Genomic DNA, 21,794 nt, shown 5'->3' on the forward strand with positions numbered 1-21,794 from the left:
CTGTCTGAAAGTACTATAATAAAATACTTACTGAGTGCCTTAACGAGGTGTTAAAGTTGGGTAATCTAAACAGAAAGGCAAGGACTTGCATGCCAAACCTTACCTTATATTCGGCTTACCTTTTATTGGGTAACCTAAATTTAATTTACCATACAAGTTAACCTACTTCTAGTTGTCCTACAAAGCATTTGATTGCAGTTACTGACATTTGCAAAATAGCTATTGCTATTTAAATACAGCCCAATTCTTTAGGTAAAACACAAATCCATAAGATAATGTAAAATTCACAGTAAATGCTTACATCTGCAATATAAAAGTCAAATAAAAATCTGCTTGTTAGATAAAACAAACATTGAAATGTGTTTAACTGTCGGATGTTTTATCTGGGAACTAATTGCTGGTCAATTAAAATTAAAGGAAAGATTAATTGACAAAAATAGCTCCTGACTGCAGCAATGGACCTGTAAGTTCACTGAACACATAATAGCTCTCGCATCCTAATTGGAACATAATTTTAAGGTGCAGAAACAGAATATACATCAAGTCTAAACCATAAAATAATTAATTATGAGTAATAACACCCACTGTGCTTTTCTTTATTGACACTTTAATGCCTGAGTATCATTTTGAGATGCTAGTGGGCTGAGATTATGGCAGTTTAACAACCTTTTGAAATCCTATTCAATTAATTAGTAAAATGCGCTTGATATTTTGGATTTAAAATGTAGTGAGTAAATAAAATTCTTAACTTGTGTTGCTATAGTTTGAAAGCATATGTAGGGAAATGAGAAACAAATGGTTAAACCCCTAAATGCACCTGTGTTACGTTGAAGCTCAGGTCAAGTACCTCAAAATTGTTCTTTCTGCACTTTGTTGCTCCTGCAGGTTTAATCTTCATCCTGAAAAAAGAATTTTCCAAGAGCCACTACGCTGCTAAACAATGTGCTAATATATTTAGCTTTGCGGCAGTTTGTCATGGGACTACAAAAGTCTCCTTTGTAGTTTTGTGGAGTGTGATCTGACCTTGTGGAAATCTTTATGGGTGCGATTCAGTCTATATGTAAAGGTTGATGGTAGTTAACCTGTCAGACCTTTAAGACATACTTCTAAAAGAAGAACAAATATTAACATTCATAACAGCCGAGGGTTTCTATTAATTGTAGTAACCGGGTCAGATGTTCCTTCTTTTGACATCTTGATGCACGGGTAATGCATGGACTCATAGATTCTCAGTTTCAGTTCTTTCTATATATAGAACGGAAAGCAGGATCGTATCTATTTACAGATGTCGGTTGGTTAACATCATTACCATGCCATTTTAAAGCACTCAGTGACTACTTGTGCTTTACGGAGAGAAGCATTGTCATCGTGGAAGATATTGCTCCCAGTGGATATAAGATGCATCTCAGGATAATCTAAGTAGCCATTCAGAGTCTCCCTTACTAGTAGGAAATACTGCAGATTTAATAATAAGACTCTTAATGAACTCTGCCCACCGGGCCTCAACATTTCACTGGATTGTTCTATAAATACAGTGCCTTACAAAATCATTAAACCTGTGAACTTTTTTGTAGCTTAGGTGGGAGAATTTATTTACAGGACATGTATGAGTTAACACCACAAATCTAACTTTTATGGTTATATTTGTGGCGCAAGAAGAAAGCAATAAGTCATACATGTAGTTTTCCACAAGCAAACGTGTGGAACAAGATACTCTGCTCAAAGGAGATCAAAATGTCACAAAATGACATTATGTGTGGTGAAAACCTGTGAAACCTGTTGATGGCCGCATCACGCTGTGGGGCTGTTTTCCTTCAGCAAGTCCAAGAGGCTGATCATAGTAGATGGGAGGATGGATGAAGCTAAAGACAGGGAAGTCCTTGAAGATTACAGGCTGTAAAAGACTTAGAACTGAAGTCCAGCTTCACCATATAAATGAGAGTAAACATAAAGTCATAACAACAGGATGGTTTCAGATCATAGCAGACCTAAATATGGTAATCTGCGGCAAAGCTTGAAACTTGCTGATTGTTTACGCAATCTATTCTATCTGTTTGAGCCTGAGTTGAGTTGTTTGTAAAGAAAAATGGACAATTGAACCATGCAAAAACCTGCAGCTGTAATTGCTGCTAAAGTTGGGGTTGCAAAGTATTGAATCCGGAGTTTCAACACGTGCACACCACACTTTTCAGATTTTAGTCATTGGGGAAAAAAAAAATCATAGTTTTACATACTTTCTGTTGGGCTACCAGATAAAAACCCAACAACCTATACAAAAGTTTGGAGATGCATCATGACAAAATAATAAGAAAAAAAACTTTTAGGATTGTGAATACTTTTACAAGGTACTGTGATGAGAGTTTTATAAAATAGAGGGAGCCACGTTTGCTCTCTGTTGATGGTCATATGGAATTCATGTTCACATGTTGTCGAGTGAATCTGAGCACAGTGAAGCAGAACTACAAGCTCTGCTGTCTATGACCGGCCATATGGCAGATGTCCTTGCGTGCTAGCTTAAGGGAGCCTCTCTCCCCGAAATGGAGCAATTCTGTCCAGCAATGAACCTATCTCTATCCGCTCTATATGTTTATCACACCCTGCCCCCATCAACTACCCATGTGTAGCAGAAGTCCCACCAGATCACCTTGTAGCAGGGACGGCAACTTATAACATCCCAGGCAGACCCTGTCTGCTTCCGTCACGTAGCCTCTGCCTCCTCGCTTGACGAAAAGCCCACCCCTTCTCGTGTAGCCCATGTGCCGTGCCTCCAGATGTAGCTTAATTTACTGCGACTCTGCTAATTGCTGTAATTAAGGATTAATTACTGTTAATTACCTTCGCATAAACTCATCAACAGTCAAAGAGCGGGGCCTTATGAAATGTGCCACGCTTAGGAACACACACCGAGGGGACTCGAGGGGGGTTTGTTTTATCGGACCTCTTGTTTCACGGTTTGTCCTGCTCAGTGGGGACGACTTGTCGGACAACAGTTGGGGCAGGACATTAACTATCAGAGGCGATGTCCTCTGGGCTCCGAACACTTCACACATCACATCCTTACCAACTGTTGTCCAGGACAGCATCCTTATGCTGGCTGTCGTTTGACTTTGGGCTGGCATTTATTTTCTGAACAAATGAAGGAATTTGGTGCTAGTAAACTCTGAATAATCTCTGTTAATAAACTTAGACAAGCTTCTACCAGTTTGGCTCTTTGATAAGGTCGGACCTAAACTGATATTTAAAAATCACTTTCAAACTTTAAAGTATGTGGATTTTCTAAAAAAAAAAAAAAAAGGTAGAATTTTAGCCTTTTGTGAATAAAGCCTTTAGTAAAAGCAGGTGGACATTACAACTGAGATGACAAATGATTCAGAAGTTGCAGAAGAGCACAGAAAAACTTGATTGTGTCCACCCGACCCGATTTTTGTTCCTGATGGCAGAAAAAGAAAAAAAATGCCCATGTCCACCTGCATGTTTCCATGAGCCGTTAAACACCCAAGTTCGCTGGGTTCTACTGAGGTTTTGTTTTTGTCCAGTTTGAAAAAATGAAAATGCTCTTCCCTGTGGTACATGTCCCTTTTTTGCACCTTTTTTTAGTAAAGTCTTAAAAACGACTGTCCTTCAAGAACAATGCTATAAAAAGTATTATACAGGCCAAGGTCTAAAGGAAATATGGAAATAAAAGGTAACTGGAATAGACACAAACGTGACTGGCAGCAGAGCAGAGAAATAATTTGTTAGCTGTTTTATCTTCCGATTTTAATAAGCAGAAATTTGTGTGATGAAACTCAAAGTTGACTTTGAAGAGTTGTTATTCTGGAACAATGCTTCCAGCCAACTTCAAAGCATTAGTCCTGCAAACAAACTCCTACCTAACTAATCCACCAAATAACCAATTAACTCAACATTAGTGTTTTTGGATAGTGAGAGGAAGCTGGATTACCCAGTGAGAACACACACCTAAACTGAGAGATCATGCAAACTTCAGACTCTAGGCCCAGGATTTGAACCCAGGACCTTCTTGCTGCCGTTTTGCTACAAACTCTGCCACATAAAACGCAAAAATATCTGAAGTAAAAACTGTTTACTCTTATTTTTGACAATTCGCATCTCAGTAAATTTTTTGTACACAATGCTATACAACTTCCTTGAGTGAACATATCAGCAGAACAAAATACAAAGAAATACTTTGACATTTGCCTATTTGCTGTTAGTATTCAATCACTGAACGTATTAACGGACAAATCCGACTGCTTTCCATAACTGGAACTGATGCACAACTATGTTGTGTTCAATATCAGTTTGCAGTTCTGACTTCAGAGATAAATGCATTAGTAGAAGTTAACACTTGGTTCTGCTCCATTTTCATCTTCTTCAGGTCATACAGGCAGTTGTTTATTTTTTTCCACATTCCTGTCTTTTGAGATGTTTCTGATTAAAAGAATGCAGTATGTTTAAACTTTAAAAACTCATTTTTTAGCTGTTGGTGGCTATCATTGTTAATTCATTTGTATGTATCTTGCAAAATAATAAATGTAAAGATTTCCTCGGAGTACAACTAGATAGGCAGCACATAGACCACCAGTAGTACCAGTGGTACCAGTTGCACAACCAGAACAAGTCCAGGCAGAGATGAATCCATGTGTTTATGCACCTGTCCAGTTCATAAAAGGATTATTTCAGATTGCAGAATTTAAAATTTGTCAAAATTTCCGTCGTCTGTCGGCTGTCACGTGCAAATAAAGTATACATAAAAATTATGCTTCACTGTGAATCATTCTCCAGGTCTTAAAGAAGAGTGTTAGCAGTCCTTTGTGTATTTAGTGTTTGCCTTTACACAGTGACACACACTCTCTCTCTTCCTCTCTTTCTCTGCTGGGATGTCTTTGTGTCTCTGCTTGCAGCCTCCAAGCTCGTGACTACTCCTCAGCTCCTCAGTTATTGAGCCACTGCTGTTCCCAGCACAGCCTGAAGCTGGTAGAAACTATACTAGCAGAGCATGAGTTTGATTCAATCAATGAGATATATATATTTTAAGACACCTTTAGAAAGACCGACTGCCAGGGGCTAATGTATCGGCCGTTTTGAATAATGAATTATTTTAATGAAGGCTTTTAAAAGGGGGTGTTTGGCGTTGGTGGCGGGGCGGTGCTCTGAATGGTCTTCTCCTCTGGCGCTGGCTGCCTCATTATCAGGCCAGCCCCTCAGGCCTCAAACTGGCCTGCTTAAGCCTCAGATGATGACGATAATTACCGTTATTAGGAGTAGCTGCAGGGGGAACTTGTTCTGAAAAACACCAAGCTGAGTTCTTCCCTTGCTTGCTGCCGCCACCGCTGTCGCATGAGAAACCGACGATCGCCAGTCGGAGAAAGCCAGAAAGGGAAAGAGACGGAGGGGAAGCAGGACTAAAAAAAAAAAAAAAGGAGGGGATGAGGGGAGCGGCCACCAAATCCGCCTAATGTGACGCCTGTCAGCTCGTCTCCCACCAGCTGTCACCTCCCAAATGCATCGGGGTTCATTTTTTTAATTGACACCTCGCTTTCCTATTCCATTTCTATTTTTCGCCTTTCATTCTCCCTCCATCACTCTCCTCCCTCCCAGCCTGTACAGTCCACATTTCCTCATCTAGGCCTGTCTCTCTACTATTTCTTTGGTGCTTTTTTCCCCTTGTCCTTGGTAATCCCCATCCCCTCACCACGGTGTCAGATACAACACTTCAACTCTGGCCCCTTTCTGCACATGATACTCAGATGGCTGATAAAACATAAAGCTGCTTTAGAGGAACTTTATGACTATGCCCTCGCGTACTGAAGCTGCACAGCTTCCCATAACCTTGTGACGGGAGGAGCGTTTTGGGTCTTACAATGTTTTCTAAAAGGTTTTTGATTGTTTAGTAGTTACAATATCTTTATGTCACAAGCAGCCTTTATGTAAATAAGTTGAAAAATGGAAAACTGTGTTTTTGTTTTTTGTTTGTTGTGTTTCAATAGAAGAAGAGAAATGCAGCATGTTTCTGTCATTTGTCCCTAAAGTCCTGCCTTGTTTACAATTTAACAGTTTTTTTCCCCCTTAAAATGCTTTTAAAATTGAATTTCCTAAGAAGCGTTAAAGTAGACAAACACACTTTTGGTTTGACTGAGTGAAGGTCTGCTACTGGTTTTATATTTACACTCCTTGGGAGTATATATTTAAGGTTATCCTACATTTAGTCCATACCTTGACTAAGTTGTTCCATGTTAAAATAACCACAAATCTTAATCTGTTGAAGCCCACCAATTTTACTACCATAAAATTATACCAGTATGGCTTTTATTTTTCAGTTAGAGTTATCAAGCATTTCATTATAATTGTAGTACCTTCCAAGCATCAGATTGTTCTGTCTTGATGTTATTGGTTTTATTCCTGCTAGGTCAGCACATCTAGGAAATAATAATCAGTATTTTTTCCTTTGCTTCAGAAAGTGTTTTTTTTTTTTTTTTTTTTTTCACAGAGCAAATGATTAGAACGCTTCTTGAAGTCTCATTAATTTCTGTATTTATGCTTTTTGCTCTTGGTGTGTTTGGGTCACTGGAAAAGTTTATATTGTTGAAACTGATTGGTAGCTGTTTAAAACCTTGATACTGTTAACCAGAAAATGCCTGTGCATATAGCTGGATAAATCAGTCTTTTACTTGTCTATTTGTGAAGAAATGTTTACGCTTTAAAATACCAAACTGATGCTACTGTTACTATTTACAAACATTTAATTATTTTTTTTCAAGCTGTGCATGATAAAAATCAAGAGCTCCAAGTTTCTGTAAATTTTGATATTTGACATAAACAATATTAACAGCGGCTTGATTGGCATTCTCGGTGAACAGAATCTGCAGGTTCTCGCCACTTTGTCGGACAGCTGCACATTGCTGCTTCTGATGAAGGCTATGTTTTTTGGGACTGTATCGAATGCAGATGAGGACAGGAGCTGAACTCCTGGAAGGAGCCGGGGGAGGGGAAGGGGTCTGTATTAGTGATACTTGTCATGTCTGCTGTAAATCACGCTGCTTTTTTTTTTTTTTTTTTTTTCTGGTTCCCAGGTTGTTGTTGTTTTGTCTCAGAATGCTGTGTGGCAGGGATGAATGGTGGTGATGTTACATTATCATGTGGCTGTCGCTTTCGCTCCTGCTGACTGCTCTGTGACAGGCCCACACAGAGAAACACGCACACACTCAGAGATTTGTGTCAGGAAGCGGGCCTGATTTATTAACTGCTGAAACCCTAGATGACGTGTGCCCACACAATCAATAGGGAGCACAGCCACTGCCTGGTCCTTTCTGGGGTCATGTGATGTGGATAAGAAAGGACACACAAACACACACATATCTGCACCACAGGCCTGCAGAGTGTATTGCATTACTTTATTGATGGGAAATGGATTCAGTCCAGTGTTTTGCTGCCAGTTAGAGGCAGAGGGGATAAACTTTCATCAAGGCCGCCAGGGACATCACTCCTGCCTTGTTTGATTTTAAATCTGCGTAATTGTGACAGAATACTTCAGCATCATCATTTAAACATGTTTTTATTTAAACAGGCTCTCAGAGCCACATGTGGGCTCAGGACGATTTGTCAATCTGGATGAACAGTTCCTTGCAAAAGCAACATACTTTTACAACTTATGTTTTGTTGCATCACAACTGCAAACTGTATTTTGTTAGGAATTTTTATGATGTACCACCAAAACGCAGCACGTAATTTCAAGGTGGAAGAAAGTAAGTTATGGGTTCCAGTTTTTTTTTGTTGTTGTTTTTTTTTACAAATGAAACTTTGAAAAGCATTTGTATTCAACCTTCTGAGTCAGTAATGTTGTAGCTCCACTCTTTACTGCAACCACGGTGTGCATCGACGTCTGTGACTGAAATTGTGTGCAGTTTTTAACTAATAGTTCATTCTCAGCCAGATTAGATGGAGAGTATCAAGTCTGCCACCAATTTTGTTTTGGATTGACGTCAAGACTTTGGCTAGACCGTTGTATGACATGACCATTGTATGACATGAGCGCCTCATTGAAGGTGTGATTATAAGTTTGAGAGTTGTTGTCCTTCCCCCACAGTCACAAGTTTTTTTAAAAATCTTTACCATTTGTTCTTTCTGGTTTCTCCTTGATATCTCTCCATCCATCTCCCTATAAGCTCTGACCAGTTGCCCCGCATCATGACATTATGACGCTCCCCCCGCCACGTTGGACTGTGTGCTTAGAATGAGCACACAGTCTTAGTTTTCCACCACACATGCCGTTTTGCACTCAAGCCACAACTCTTCCTTTCACATCTTTGCTGTGTCCCTTGCACTTGCAAAAAAACACGGTTCTTCTTCTTGCTTTGTTTCAACATTGGCTTTCCTCTTGTCGCTGTGCCTTTCATGAGGCCGGATGCTAAGTGCACAACTAAATTTGACACATTTTCCCACCTTAGTTGTGGATCTATGCAGCTCCTTTGCAGTTGTGCCATTAAAATTTCTCCACATCTTTAACCTTAACTTAGTTGTTGTGCGATTTATACAGAGACGAGGGGACTCTGACTACTATTTATTTGACTTCAAAAACCACTTTGTTACACTGGAGTTAAAGAGGCACGCCACACTTTTCAGATTTTATTAGAAAATGCCTTGAGGTTTGTGATTGTAATGACAAAACCTGTAAGACTTTAAGGGTTATAAATATTCTCACAAAGTACAGAAAATGTCACTTGTTCAGAACCACATATCTGGGTAACATGTTTTGTATTTGTCTGTATGTGTCCGGCGCACTTTAACTCCCCCCTTTATGAGTGGGTGCCTTGATCGCTGTGTTTATTTACAATCTTAACACTACGCCCCGGCTGTGCCTGTTGTTTGCAAACAGGCAGCAGTGGACACGAGCCAGCTCTTAAGGAAATAAAACAGGAGCAGGAATTCATTTTATCAGTAAATAAACAAAAGGCTTATTCTTAGAGGCCCATTTATTATTCAGGAAGCCGCTCCGGAGCTGTTTATGTTTCTTTTCTTTCTTTTTTTTTTGTTAACGCTTCTGCCTTTTTTGGGTTTGCCTGCCCACATCTCTAGAAAAGGAATTTAACAAGAGTATAGCACAAATGAAAAGGAGAGAAAAAGCGAGGTAAGGGGGGTTGGTGATGGAGAGGGGAATTGTGTCCTCTCATTGTTCAATTAAGCCTGTCAGTAATGATCAAGATGAGATGATGGCCATCTTCCTTTTATAGATACTAATCAGAGACTGATGAAGTAAGAGAACCCTCCTCCCCCCATCCCTTCCTCCTCTTCGTCGCGACAATAGACTATAAAATGTGTATTAAAGGTTTTTGGTGTTATTGTGCCGTACATGATTTATAGTAATAGAGGCCACTTCCCACTGTCAGGTGATTACGTTAATGTATAGTCCGTGGTTGCAAAGTTCACAGCGAAGCACTCCGACTGGCATTGAGGTCTAATCGATTTCATTGCTATTACTGAACAGGAATAAATAAAGCTGATGGCTGTGGTTAGGGTAATTATGCCACAGCACAGTGGATTGTTTGATTTTCCTTATTAATTGTATTTATTTAATCCATTTCATGCTTTTAGTTGTGCACTCAGGGAGTTGGAGGGAATGAATAAATCACTCTTAGGCTCATTAGATTCCCCCTCTGGTTGGGATGCTGTGACTGTTTTGTCAGAATCAAATTGGCGAGTGTTATAATTTCCCGCCGGTGTGATTCACATGAAAAATTTCCAGATATCCATCTACTGTCGTGCACGCAAACAGACACACACACACACACACGCCCCCACACACGCGTCTGCTCCCCATCTGAACTCCTGACCTTTTCCAGCCGTCTGATGGCCATTGACATTTGCCTCTTGAGCGGAGCTTGCTCACGTTTCGGAGCTGATGGGAATGGATGATGTTATTGCTGGAGGAGAAAAAGGGAGGGAAAGGAGAAAAAGGAGGAGGGGGGTTGGCGAGATGAAAAGAGGTGGGAGCTCCCCGTGCCGGCCCTGGAATCCATCTGGACCCCCTACTCGGCAGAAAGGTCACAGGGCGACCGAGCCTTACATCCTCCTTACAAAGGAGCCGTCGCCGCGACCTGAGCCTGTTCAGCTGCAATATGGCTCTGCTGCTCTGTCACACATCCTGCCATTCACCCTCACTGTCTACGCACATCAGACAGGAGACATGCGGAGTGTACTCTGGCACTAGGAGAGATGCATTGTTAAAAAGTGTGGCGCCTTTGTCCTTGAAGACAGTGGCTGGAATGGAGGGCTGCACCTGGTCGGCTGTTGTCTGCGTCTCAGAGGAAAGGAGGATGCTCAGCTTCTTTACTGAGGGAGCCTTCTGGTGGCTGAAACGGGCAGGACAGCAGCAATTTCCAGAGGTGGTAGAACACCTGCCTGCTTCAATCGTGCCGATAAATAGAACGGTGTCTGTACCTTGTTATTATTTGCAAGAAATTGAGGAGCCATATTAATCGTGATGCATTTTAGTTTGATCCATTTTTTTGAACCTTTTGTTCAAAACTATTTGTAAATAAACTGCTACACCAGGTTTCCTTGGAAACAGAAAAGTGCTCTTCAGATCGTCATAGAAATAGAGGTCTGTTTTTCTAATTAGAAACAATTTGTGATATTGTTAAAAAAGTGATAAACAACAAAACCTGCCATTTTAAAGGACTTTGGCATGAAATAATATAACAGGAATTAATATACAAAAGATTTATGTATATGAGGAGAGGCAGTGTCAAACTGCAAGCAGGGCATTGCTGTAACCAAAATCACACTTTATACTGTCATTAGCTTCCTATTTTATCATTTACTCCAGCTAGCTTGGCTTACACATGTATTTCCTAACATGTAGATTGTCTTAACAGTGACATTTCCAAAAGGCTGCCAACATTTTTAAGTCCAGCACAATACTTAACAGACTGAGGTTGAAAGCTTGCAGTGCAGCTGCAGTCCAGTTTGTTATACATCGTCCAGCTTTCTTGTTATCTGCTACAAGGCTTGCTCTCATTGAAAATATAGATTCAGAATCCATAATCTAGGTGTGGCCATTAAGGGCAAATGATAGTCCATCCAAGTGGCCAAATATGATTGGTCACATGTTTTGTCATATAAAAATAAACATTGAAGCCTACCACTGCATCAAACCTCTCCCTTTTGATTAAAATTTTGTACACATGGATGTTGCAAAGTGATTTGAAAATCTACTACATCTCATAACTTAAGAGAATCAGTATTTGATAACTGGGTAATAACATTACCTTAATGGCTTCTGATTAAGTTTAAACTGATTACCACTCTGCTCTTGCACGGTATCTGTATCTATACAGTTTACCTTTTAATGCTTATATCATGTTTTGTAGTTATTTAATTCTGTCTTCCTTACTCTATTATAGCTATGTGCTTTTAATCAACTACAATGCATCATGCATGCCGTATTAACGTGTTTTCTGCTAAAACCCATCAGCTGAAGACTAAATGCAGAGTGTACATACAGAGAGAAAAAGATGAGCTCTCGTTAAAGGGTTGTGTTCATTTTAAATGAATTTATAGATCAAATTGATGAAATTTTTTCCTTTTTATGGTCTTGCAGACTCTGAAGCTGCAGATTTTTATAGCACAGGCTTGAACTTTAATAATGACAGTCATATTTCAGCAAGTTCAGCCTGGAGCTTGCAACAGCAGGGACCGTTTTTTTTTTTTATGTGCATAAAACTCTTGCAGTTCAGTTGAAGATGTGTGTTTAAAGTCATGTTCGTTGTGTCTGTCCTCTGCAGTGCTCAGTATCCGCGGCGCCCAGGAGGAGGAGCCTCCAGATCCCCAGCTGATGCGACTGGACAACATGCTTCTGGCAGAGGGTGTGGCCGGACCGGAGAAAGGTGGCGGGTCTGCGGCCGCGGCTGCCGCTGCTGCGGCCACCGGCGGCGTCGGTGCAGATAACTCTGCAGAACACTCCGACTACCGGGCCAAGCTGTCTCAGATCCGACAAATCTACCACACGGAGCTGGAGAAGTACGAACAGGTGGGAAACAGTGATCTCAGTGTTTATTACATGATGAAAACACAACAAGGGTTCACGCATCCTGAAAGGTCTTTCAGACTCACTTCATTTTCATTTGTACTGCTGTTTTACTTCAACATATGCAATCTTTGCTACATATATTCTGGAGAGAATCACAATAACACATCAGATATCATTTGCTCTGTTCACTTAAGGTAATAAACAAGCATGTAAGCTTCAGTTAATAAGATTATCTACCTTGTTGATGATGCTTTAATCCATTTATTTAAAAAAAACACCCTCCCAACCTTTGTAAGAACTTGTTTATTTAAACTTTTATTCTTAGCCTCTGAAGCAGATGCAAAATTAATGTTGATGTAACGTTTGATGATTCTGCATACTTTTTTTTTTTAAATGTCTAAAATGTAATGGCAGTATAACAGACTCTAGTGTTGCATCAATTTTGAAAGCAATGGAAGGAAGAATCATCTGCTATAGATAAACACAGTGATTATTGCATAAATATTTGTTTAAGTCTTTACTGAACTCATTAAAAAGAAACTAATGTATCCAATCTCCCTTTCACTAAACAAAAGACGTTTTTGTAGGAGGGAAGATTTATGTTCTTCTTTTATATCGAGTGTTAAATGTTAAAACATCTGAAGCATTATCTAAATGGATAGAGGAAACCCTGTAATAAACATAATTAAATATACATGTTATGAATCATTTACTTTGACCTTTTTTGCTATGTGACTGTTGGTCAACTTGCCTCTATATTTGTATGGGCAAAAAATTAAGACAAAGTCTTAGGACCTAAACATATACTAAATGCCACACCATGTAGACTTGTTGGGCAGCTTTCGTTAACTTTAGAGGGCACCAGGTGGTTAGAGCAAATGTACTATATATATATACAGAGTCCAATGTTTGTGGGTTCTCTTCAGGTACTCTGGCTCCCTCCCAGGGTCTAAAAGCACTATTGTGATGGTGTGTGTGTGTGTGTGCATGGCTGTGTGTCTCTGTAGTCCTTGGAGCTAGGCAAGCCCCCCAGCCCCCTGCATAGACAAGTGGATGCAGACAATGGAAAAATGGCTCTTCGTCCACTGACTTTCTTTTCCTTGACTGATTTTTAGCTATGACTAATGTATTAGGGTGTTTTTATTGTGTAATACAAGCACAAACCATGTGAAGACAGGAAGCAATTAGCCCTGCCAAAAGCATTTATCACACATTTACCCTTCCTCACACAGGAAGGCTAAACGTGTGAAAGAAATCTGCTGCTGAATCTGCCTCACTGGCTAAAAATGATACCATTTTTAGTTCAGGCAATTAAAATCAAAATTTTCAAGGTACATTATCCACTACCAATTGCTTCATCTTGAGAAGGTGTGAATTTAACAAAATTGGACTTGAAATGAGGGACCTGAATAGTAATATAATAGCTAACAGATATTACAAAGCTATACTGTACATTGTAGGAATCCATTAAAGATTGGTTTAATTCAGTAAAATCCTGCGAGTTTAATACCAGCGATGAAAAATTCCAACTTAGATTGGCAATCATTATTAAAATGTAGTTGCTTTCAGATTTCTTCTGTTAGGGCTTTTTTGTCCCACTTAAGCCATCAAAAATACTTTTAATCTCAACGATAACTTGATGAAATACAAAATTCTGTTTCCAAATAATGATTTCAAACCAAACTGGCACAGGTCATGTCTAAACATTATTAAATTAACTGTGACTCAGTTTCATGAGCAACATCCAAGAGAATGAATAGAATCGTTTAAATAATACCTGTCTGACAACATAAAGTAGGTTAAAGCATTATCCACAAATGGAGAAAACATCTAGGGAACCTTCCCAGAAATTCAATGGCTGTCTAAAATTACTTCAACATAGCATCAACAATTTATCCAGGAGGGAACAAAAGAATCCACAACAACCAGCCGGACACTAATCTGTGCCACAACAGCAAGTTTATCTCTGGATTGCTTAAAAAAAAGCAAAATGAAGTTTTCTAGATGCCATGGTCCAAGTGTTTGCCTCAGATTGATTGAGGTGTCGTCACATGATCTTACAAGGCAATTTTTGCTTAAATATCCTCCGATGTGCCTAAACATTCTGGAAGCATTTGTGAAAAATATTCTACAGTGATGTGGACAAACAGATTGTCAGTTACAAATTGTAGCTGGATGTTACGTTTAGAGAGCAATTGGATTTTTTTTTCTCTTGCAAGAACATAGAATTTGCTTAAACATTTGAATGTAGCAAAAGAAAAACAGAAGAGATCTGTAAGGAAGCAATTATGGCACAGGCTGTCTTTCATTTAAAATATAATCATCTTTGAAAGTTCTTTAAAAGTTACATTTATTTGTCTGAAACTGGCAGACAAATATGGTCTCCCATGGTTTTTTGTCCTCCATGGACAAAAAAACCACATGCTGCAACTTTCAACTACTGTAATAATATAACGTACATTATTTTAAGGCTTTTTACACATTTTTACTTGATGAGAGGGCATTCAGCGTGGCAAGTCCTGTAACTGTTGTAGTGTCCAAAACTGGTCTCCCCTCTTTCTGTGCTGTAGGCCGGGACAAAAGTCCCATCTTCAGATCTAAATGGATAGTTCACGTAAACAATGGATGCACTGTGGAGCTTATTTTCTCTGTATAACAGTGGGATGCTTTGGAAATGAGAACTCGCAGGACAACTCATGACAAGCCAAGCTTTTAGCGACGCTATCTTTAGCAGGCAAGCAGCCATTATATCAGTCACACACCAGCTCTCCTCCAAAGACTGTAACGTCTTGTCATTCCCTTGGAAGTCAAAGCGTTTCTGGGTTTGTCATCTTCTCCGAGGAAGGCTAGTCATCGCTAACTGTCACAGTCGATATACACCTGAGCATTTTTGTGTCACCGCGCTATGTACACCCTGCGTTGGTATGAGTGAGTAGTGTCTTGCCGCGTGTGTGTGCAAGCAGAACGGCTGCTCACCGGATCACTCTGACTGACGTAACCCTGGTGTTGACAAGCAACAGACACCTTGACTCTGAATGCAGTCATATCCAGTGACTGATTCAGACACAGACAGAGGTAGACGGAAAGATGGAGTGAGAAGAGAGGGAGACAGTTTAAACCTCTTGAACGTGAACGGGACTGAAAGCCTGCTGTCATTTTACATTTCTCCTCACTTGTCACATCTTCTCTTCCATTGAAGAGAAGTGCTTTTAATATTCAGAGCACCACAAGTATTACTGCCTCCGCTGTATGACTCCGCTGCCACATTTGTTTGCCTTGGAACATGGCGCTGTGTCTGCTGCTTTAATTTAGACTATTCTTATTACCTCTAACACCACTGCTGTTTCACTGTCAGCGCTGCCCGCGTGAATTCGGGGCCGGTCGGGCGACCGCGCAGCCTCTCCAGAATCCAATTTCACCCCTTTGTTCTGTCTGAAGCTGTCGAGCCTCTGTGATAGTTATTTCTCTTATGAATCCTGTCTGTCTGTTCATTCAGGCGTGCAATGAGTTCACCACCCATGTGATGAACCTGCTGAGGGAGCAGTCTCGAACACGACCCATTTCGCCCAAGGAGATTGAGCGCATGGTCAGCATCATCCACCGCAAATTCAGCTCCATTCAGATGCAGCTGAAGCAGAGCACTTGCGAGGCCGTCATGATCCTGCGCTCACGCTTTCTTGATGCCAGGTCTGTGTGTGTCATTATGATTTAGTACAGCAAATTCTGCTCCTATTTTCTAATGGAATATGTATTTTTAGGGGCTTCAACAAGAATATGGGTTTATTTCTAGCTTTACATTTATTGATGGATTACATTTTCTCTCTTTTTCTTTATTTTTCCAAATTTGTTTTTTTATGAGATGCCAAATGACAACCAATGTCACCATAAAGCACTTCAAGGCAAACTATAGAAAATGTATATAATAAAATTATGTCCAAGTTCATATCTATCAATCAGCTTTATTAATCCCAAAGGGAAATTACATAGAAGCCGACATAAGGAAAGTGCACCGGAAGGTAAATAAACACTGCTAAGCACAGACACATTGAGAAATGAGAAGTTTCTATGAGAAAGACAGTTTAAGTGAGTACAAACGGCTAATGGCACCAACACCCAGCTAAACTCTGATGCAGTGAACCAAAAATACTTTTTTTGGGAAAACAAAAGCAGAGTACACAAAATCTTTTTTGCCACAATCCTGTTGCAATGTAATTGCAAATGACCATTTCAAATAATCTATAGATAGAGTAGTAATGGATCAGTCGCAAAGCATTTTTTTAAAAAACCTATTAGTTTTTCAAGAGATTAAAATAGCTTAGTCACTTCTTTGTAATACAGATATTCTTCTAAGTTTTCTTACATTTATTCTTATTTCTTTCCAGACGAAAGAGGAGGAACTTCAACAAACAGGCGACAGAGATCCTGAACGAGTATTTTTACTCCCACCTCAGTAACCCTTATCCAAGCGAGGAGGCAAAAGAAGAGCTGGCCAAGAAGTGCGGCATCACCGTGTCACAGGTAACCAGAAAGACCTCATCTACATGACTTATTACATTTTCCTGAAGAACATGAAGCAGTTTCCTTTCATGTTGGAATCATAATGCAGTGGACTGCTGTTAATTTTAAGCTGAATTTACTCCTGGGGAAAGAAGTAATTCAGATACAACAATTTGTATTTATAGCAGCAGTTGATGACTAAAATATTTTATTCAGGATAGGAGATGTTATCAAAATGACCTGTTTACCTGTGATCAAGAAAAGAAAAACATTAAATTAGAATAATTTGAAAATAATTAAATTATTTTAGTTTACATATTTAGCGTTTTGGAAATATGGACGGTGTATTTTTAAGCAAATAGTGATCAAAACAAATGGATCAGGATGATGTTGCTTTGTTTGCAGATAGGTCTTTTTGAATACATCTACAAATTTACATGGTTTATTATCTAATTCTGTATTAGATGATGACATTGTATCAAATGATATTTTTAACAAAATTGCTCCTGTAATTTATTTTTAGAACACGAAGATAGGGAGTGTTTTAATATTTCAAGTTATCTTTCCGCACTTTCACTGACACTCTCTGCTGTTGTAACAGGTATCAAACTGGTTTGGGAATAAGAGAATCCGATACAAGAAAAACATTGGCAAGTTCCAAGAAGAGGCCAACATGTACGCAGCCAGGACTGCAGTCAACGCCACCAGTGTGTCGGCTCACGGCAGTCAGGCCAACTCGCCGTCAACTCCCAACTCAGCAGGTGAGCTTCAGAGTCACGTTTCACAGTATTTTGCTTTAGTAAAAAAGAAGTGCCGCTGATTTGCAGGCCTGTTTTTCTATGTATGGGAGAGAATATGGATGCACAGAGTTTGTACTCTCACACTGAAACCACAGCTCAAGGTTTTGGTCTTTGCTTCTGTTTAGACTGACGCAGTGGCTCTTCTCTCCTTTACTAACCCAGATTTGCCTTGGCTTTCTTGTCTGTCATTGCAACACTTCTCATTCTGCTCTGCCTTTACAGTCTGTCTCATTTTCTGTCTCATTTTCTGTCTCCCTCTCTGCGTTATTGACCTCTCGGTCTCGTGGACGTTAATTTTTTCCTGCCTCCTGTCCGGTTGACCTCATGTATGCCATTAAGCCGCTCTAAGGGCAAGCGGAGTCTTTTGTCATATAGAGACTTTGCAACTGTATTGGATTAGGACCGGGCGTTGAAATCAAGTTACCTGATGCTCTCTTTACATCTGGGGAGCTGGGGTCCATTAAAGAACGAAGAAGATTCTTTGGGTCTTCCTGCACATCAATTATTACTTCCTTAATGAAACACTAGCAGCATAGACATTTAACAGTAATATAATCTGGAAGCCTTGTTTTAACTTAAACAGTTTAGCAAAGACGATCTGTCTCGTTGTTGTTGTTGGTGGATGTTTTTCTTTACCTACTGACCTACAGTGCCTGTCATGGGCAATTTTGTTGAAAAATATTTTTTATCTACAGTACTGTTAAAGATTTGTTCTGCTGTTTTTGTTTTTTTTGGGGGGGGGGGTTATCACAGTTAAATACAGTTTTCCAATGATTATTTTATTTATTAATGCTTAACAAAGGTAAACAAACCAACCTGGCTCTGTTTCAAAAAGTGATTAATAACCGCCCTTAACTACATTGAGTTCAGTGGCCCGGTTACTGCCAGACCTGTAGAATCACAAAGTCAGTCAAATAAAACCTGACAATGTGAAGTAAGCAGGAAGATGCTTTGTAATGTTTAATGCTAAACAAGGCAGCCAATTACATGGCTTGTTGGTTAGTCTCCGATTAACAAAGTTACACAGAAAAACTTAAAAGTAAAAGGATCAAAGTCTGTCATTTCATCTGGACATATCAAACAACATTTCTGAATTTTCAGGTGATCTAATCACATTTATTTATTTACATTCACTTATGAAATAAATATATGTTGTTGTTTTTTTACATATTTAGCCATTTCATAAGATAAATCTGTGCTTTTTACAAAACAGTAAGAAAGGTTGTAAAAAAAAAGTCATTTTAAACATTTGAAAAATAATAGGAGGTAATATGAAAATCCCTGGAAGTTCTCTCAAGATTTTATTTTTATCTCTTGATATTTAAATCCTCTCACAGGGGTTATCTATGTGCTTCAACTTTTTGTTGACATTATTTGAAAGTTTTTATTAAAATTTTGAAAGCACAATTTTCCATGCTTTTATTGTGCCAAACACCCACAGTTTACATTCAATCCCATTCAAACTATTACTGCCAGATAATTACAAATGCTCGATGGTAGTTGTTGCTGCCACACATGCCATAGTCAGTAATCCATTTTATTAATTTTTCACACAGGGCTAGGTTGGTTTGGACAGCTTTTTCCCTTAATAAATGAGATAATGACATGAAAACAGTTTTTTGGATCTACTTGGTTAATCTTTGATATTATAACTGTTTTGATGATCTGAAACATTTAAAGTGACAAAGACCAAAAAGAAGGAAGCTGTAAGGTTTACTCAGCTCTGTCCCATCCTCTCAGACTAACCAACTTAATGCTGTTTTGCTTGAGCATGATCATTTAAACTCCTTTCTCTGTGCCTTTCTTCTCTTTCCCTATGCTTTCTGTCTTCCTCCATGCCTCTCTGTATTCTCAGGTTCTGCTGGCTCTTTTAACATGTCAAACTCCGGAGACTTGTTCATGAGTGTGCAGTCCCTCAATGGGGACTCGTACCAAGGGGGGCAGGTTGGGGCCAACATACAGTCCCAGGTAGGCGAAAACTGATCAAATTTCCGAGACTTTGTTCAGTCGTTGACCAGTCTGGGGGTGCCCACGTTAGTTTGACCTACACACTGAGTCCGAGGTTGCCCTTAGCCTCCAGCGGTGCATTAATGTAGCAGCATTGTCAAGCAGCTGAATAGACGACGGCAGACAGTTTTGGAAACGTTGCAAGACTCATCAGCACTCCTGACACGGGTTCACATAGCCACTGGTGCACTGTGGCTCTGTGACCTTGCCCAAGTGGACAGTTATGACCATTACAGTGTTACAACTTTCACAACAGATTAAGAAATCAGCACCCAGGGTGGTATATTTTTGTAGTTTTGATGCTTTTAGCATCGTTTGCACCACTTCTTTTCAGTTCTGATCAGCTCTGCAAATGCTTTAGGTCACTCATAAATATGCAAAGGGGACAAGCCTTAAATGAGATAAGGATGTCTTCTGGCCTTGCCTTTATATTAAACATTTAAAAAGTTAGGCATTTTATAATGAAGCACATCTTAGAGTGAAATTAAGCTTTTACTTCTTGATTTAATGTAAGAATCAAGAATCAACCATTATCAACTGAGCAATGGCCATCATCGTCTCAATTACATTATCCTAGCAAAGTCTTATCTTTTGTTTTACTAACATGATATCCCACTGAATTTTTTTTAACCCATAATAGGGATTGCAGAGTTCTTATTTTCTTATTTAAAAAATCATGAATAGCAAATCTTTTCTCGCAATTTGATACGATTCAAAGTAAAAGATAAAACTGGCAGATAAGCTTGAACACCACAGGTTACCTGACAGTTCTGACAGACGCCTTCGCAGATAGTGAAGCGAACTCACTGCAGTCTGCATGCAACTGCTAATTTCTGACACTGATGACTTATTTACCTACAGCTACAAATGCTTTAATATTTGGTTTCACTCTATCATTTTGTCCTTTTGCTTTCCTCCATTGCAGAGCTTGTATTAGCAGCCAGATCATTCAGATTCATTGTTTGCAACCTTTTCTTGTTTATGATAGCCTTTTATTATCAGAGTGACCTTTCCTTGCACATCGCTGTCGTTATTGTACAGAGCTATTGTCTGACCGGGCCCTTTTGTCTGTGTCCCCCGCTGTTCCAGGTGGATACCCTTCGCCATGTTATCAGCCAGACCGGAGGATACAGTGACAGCCTCGCAGCCAGCCAGATGTACAGTCCGCAGGGCATCAACGTAAGACCTGTAACCAATCTCCCTCTGTTCTTCCTGACATACCCTTTGTTGTTCTGCTCTGAAATGATTCCTTTGTGGCAGGATGTGCATGATAGTGTTCAAATCTGGGTGCATATTGTGATAAAGTACCAGGCAGATCCTCCTAGACTGTTTGACATCAGACAGAAAAAGAACAAAGGACTCAACTCCCTCACCAATAATAATTTCTCAAAGAGTCACTAAATTTGCTTCTCTAAAAAAAAGTATAGATATATATACACATATGTTGCTGAATCTGAGACGAACCTTTCAATCAGTCAATCAAAAATTGGAACTAGCAACCTATGACTACTTTCTGGACTACAGCGCCGGATTGAGCGGGACGCTCAGCACTGGAGGCTACGTGTTAGCGTGCAGATCCACGGCGACAGGCTGCGCGGGGGTTGACCAGAATCGATACGACAGTCTCAGGGACAGAAAGAGCGGGGCTTTGGGCGAACAGTCCAAGCACATTGGCCAGATCAGTCATCCACAGGAACAGCAGCACTGACAGCCAAGCCTGCAACATGCCTCCTGCTAAAATAGGAGTGCTAATACATCCAACTTGCTGCAACACGCAACAGGCTGGATATTGTGCTGTTAAATGTAAAATGGGCTGTGAGTCATATAATGTAATCTGAGCCTATCTTCACACAAAAGACAAAACCAAGAAATTTGGTGTTTGTATGATAACAAGTAAAACTTAGTTAATAATATTTACAAAAATACTTTAAAAAATGCTTAACATGCAGCAATTGTTCTCACTGCTGCAAAATAATAAAACATATTTATGATGACAGTTATAATTATGCTTTATCCATCATTATTATTTGTTGTAATTTGAATTCTGATACATAGACTTAAATTAATATGTTGAACACCTTCTGAATTGAGTAGGTGTTATTGTGCAGAATACTGTCACACAAATGCAACAAGCTGGTTGTAGCTGGTTTATTAACTGGGCTGTCTGAATTGGCTGAGCCTGCAAATAGCTAACACTCATCACTTGTAGCTTACCCACTTTATTTTTAGTTCATTTAAAAATGTAATTTCCAGACACTTTTCAGCTGTACTTTCAAAACACTGTTACCGTATGACCAATTACTCTCATTTATGTAGAGTAAGAGTGAAAAATGTGCAGAAGTCTTTTATTCAGATAGTTGACTGGCAGTGCACAGCAACATATACTGGGGTCTGTTCTACTTTATGCTCCATAAAGCCACTCTGGCTTTTGTTTTGTGACATGGTTTTGAAAGGAGTGACAT

The 21,794-nt window shown here is 39.5% G+C and overlaps 1 protein-coding gene and 1 long non-coding RNA gene across 4 annotated transcripts in view; one reads left to right on the plus strand and one right to left on the minus strand.

Annotated features, from left to right (window-relative positions):
* The window catches only part of pbx1a (pre-B-cell leukemia homeobox 1a), a 64,787-nt gene that overhangs the window by 38,924 nt on the left and 4,069 nt on the right, over positions 1-21,794 (plus strand). Inside the window, exons 1-7 of one of the 3 annotated variants that reach the window (XM_028021010.1) lie at positions 7,626-7,745; positions 11,784-12,028; positions 15,525-15,715; positions 16,411-16,546; positions 17,127-17,286; positions 19,181-19,293; positions 20,422-20,511. In XM_028021010.1, coding sequence (XP_027876811.1) covers positions 7,652-7,745; positions 11,784-12,028; positions 15,525-15,715; positions 16,411-16,546; positions 17,127-17,286; positions 19,181-19,293; positions 20,422-20,511 — 1,029 coding nt within the window. In that variant the 5' untranslated portion in view covers positions 7,626-7,651. Of the gene's footprint in view, positions 1-7,625; positions 7,746-11,783; positions 12,029-15,524; positions 15,716-16,410; positions 16,547-17,126; positions 17,287-19,180; positions 19,294-20,421; positions 20,512-21,794 lie in introns of those variants that run through there. The other 2 variants (XM_028021009.1, XM_028021011.1) reach the window with 2 other exon arrangements.
* LOC114146715 (uncharacterized) lies at positions 10,194-10,579 on the minus strand. The gene is made up of 2 exons (XR_003595948.1): positions 10,438-10,579; positions 10,194-10,349 (listed from the first exon to the last, which is right to left on the minus strand). It is a non-coding gene; the product is annotated as an uncharacterized LOC114146715 (long non-coding RNA).

Source organism: Xiphophorus couchianus, chromosome 6 (genome assembly GCF_001444195.1).
Source record: "Xiphophorus couchianus chromosome 6, X_couchianus-1.0, whole genome shotgun sequence".
In the NCBI taxonomy this organism is placed as follows: Eukaryota; Metazoa; Chordata; class Actinopteri; order Cyprinodontiformes; family Poeciliidae; genus Xiphophorus; species Xiphophorus couchianus.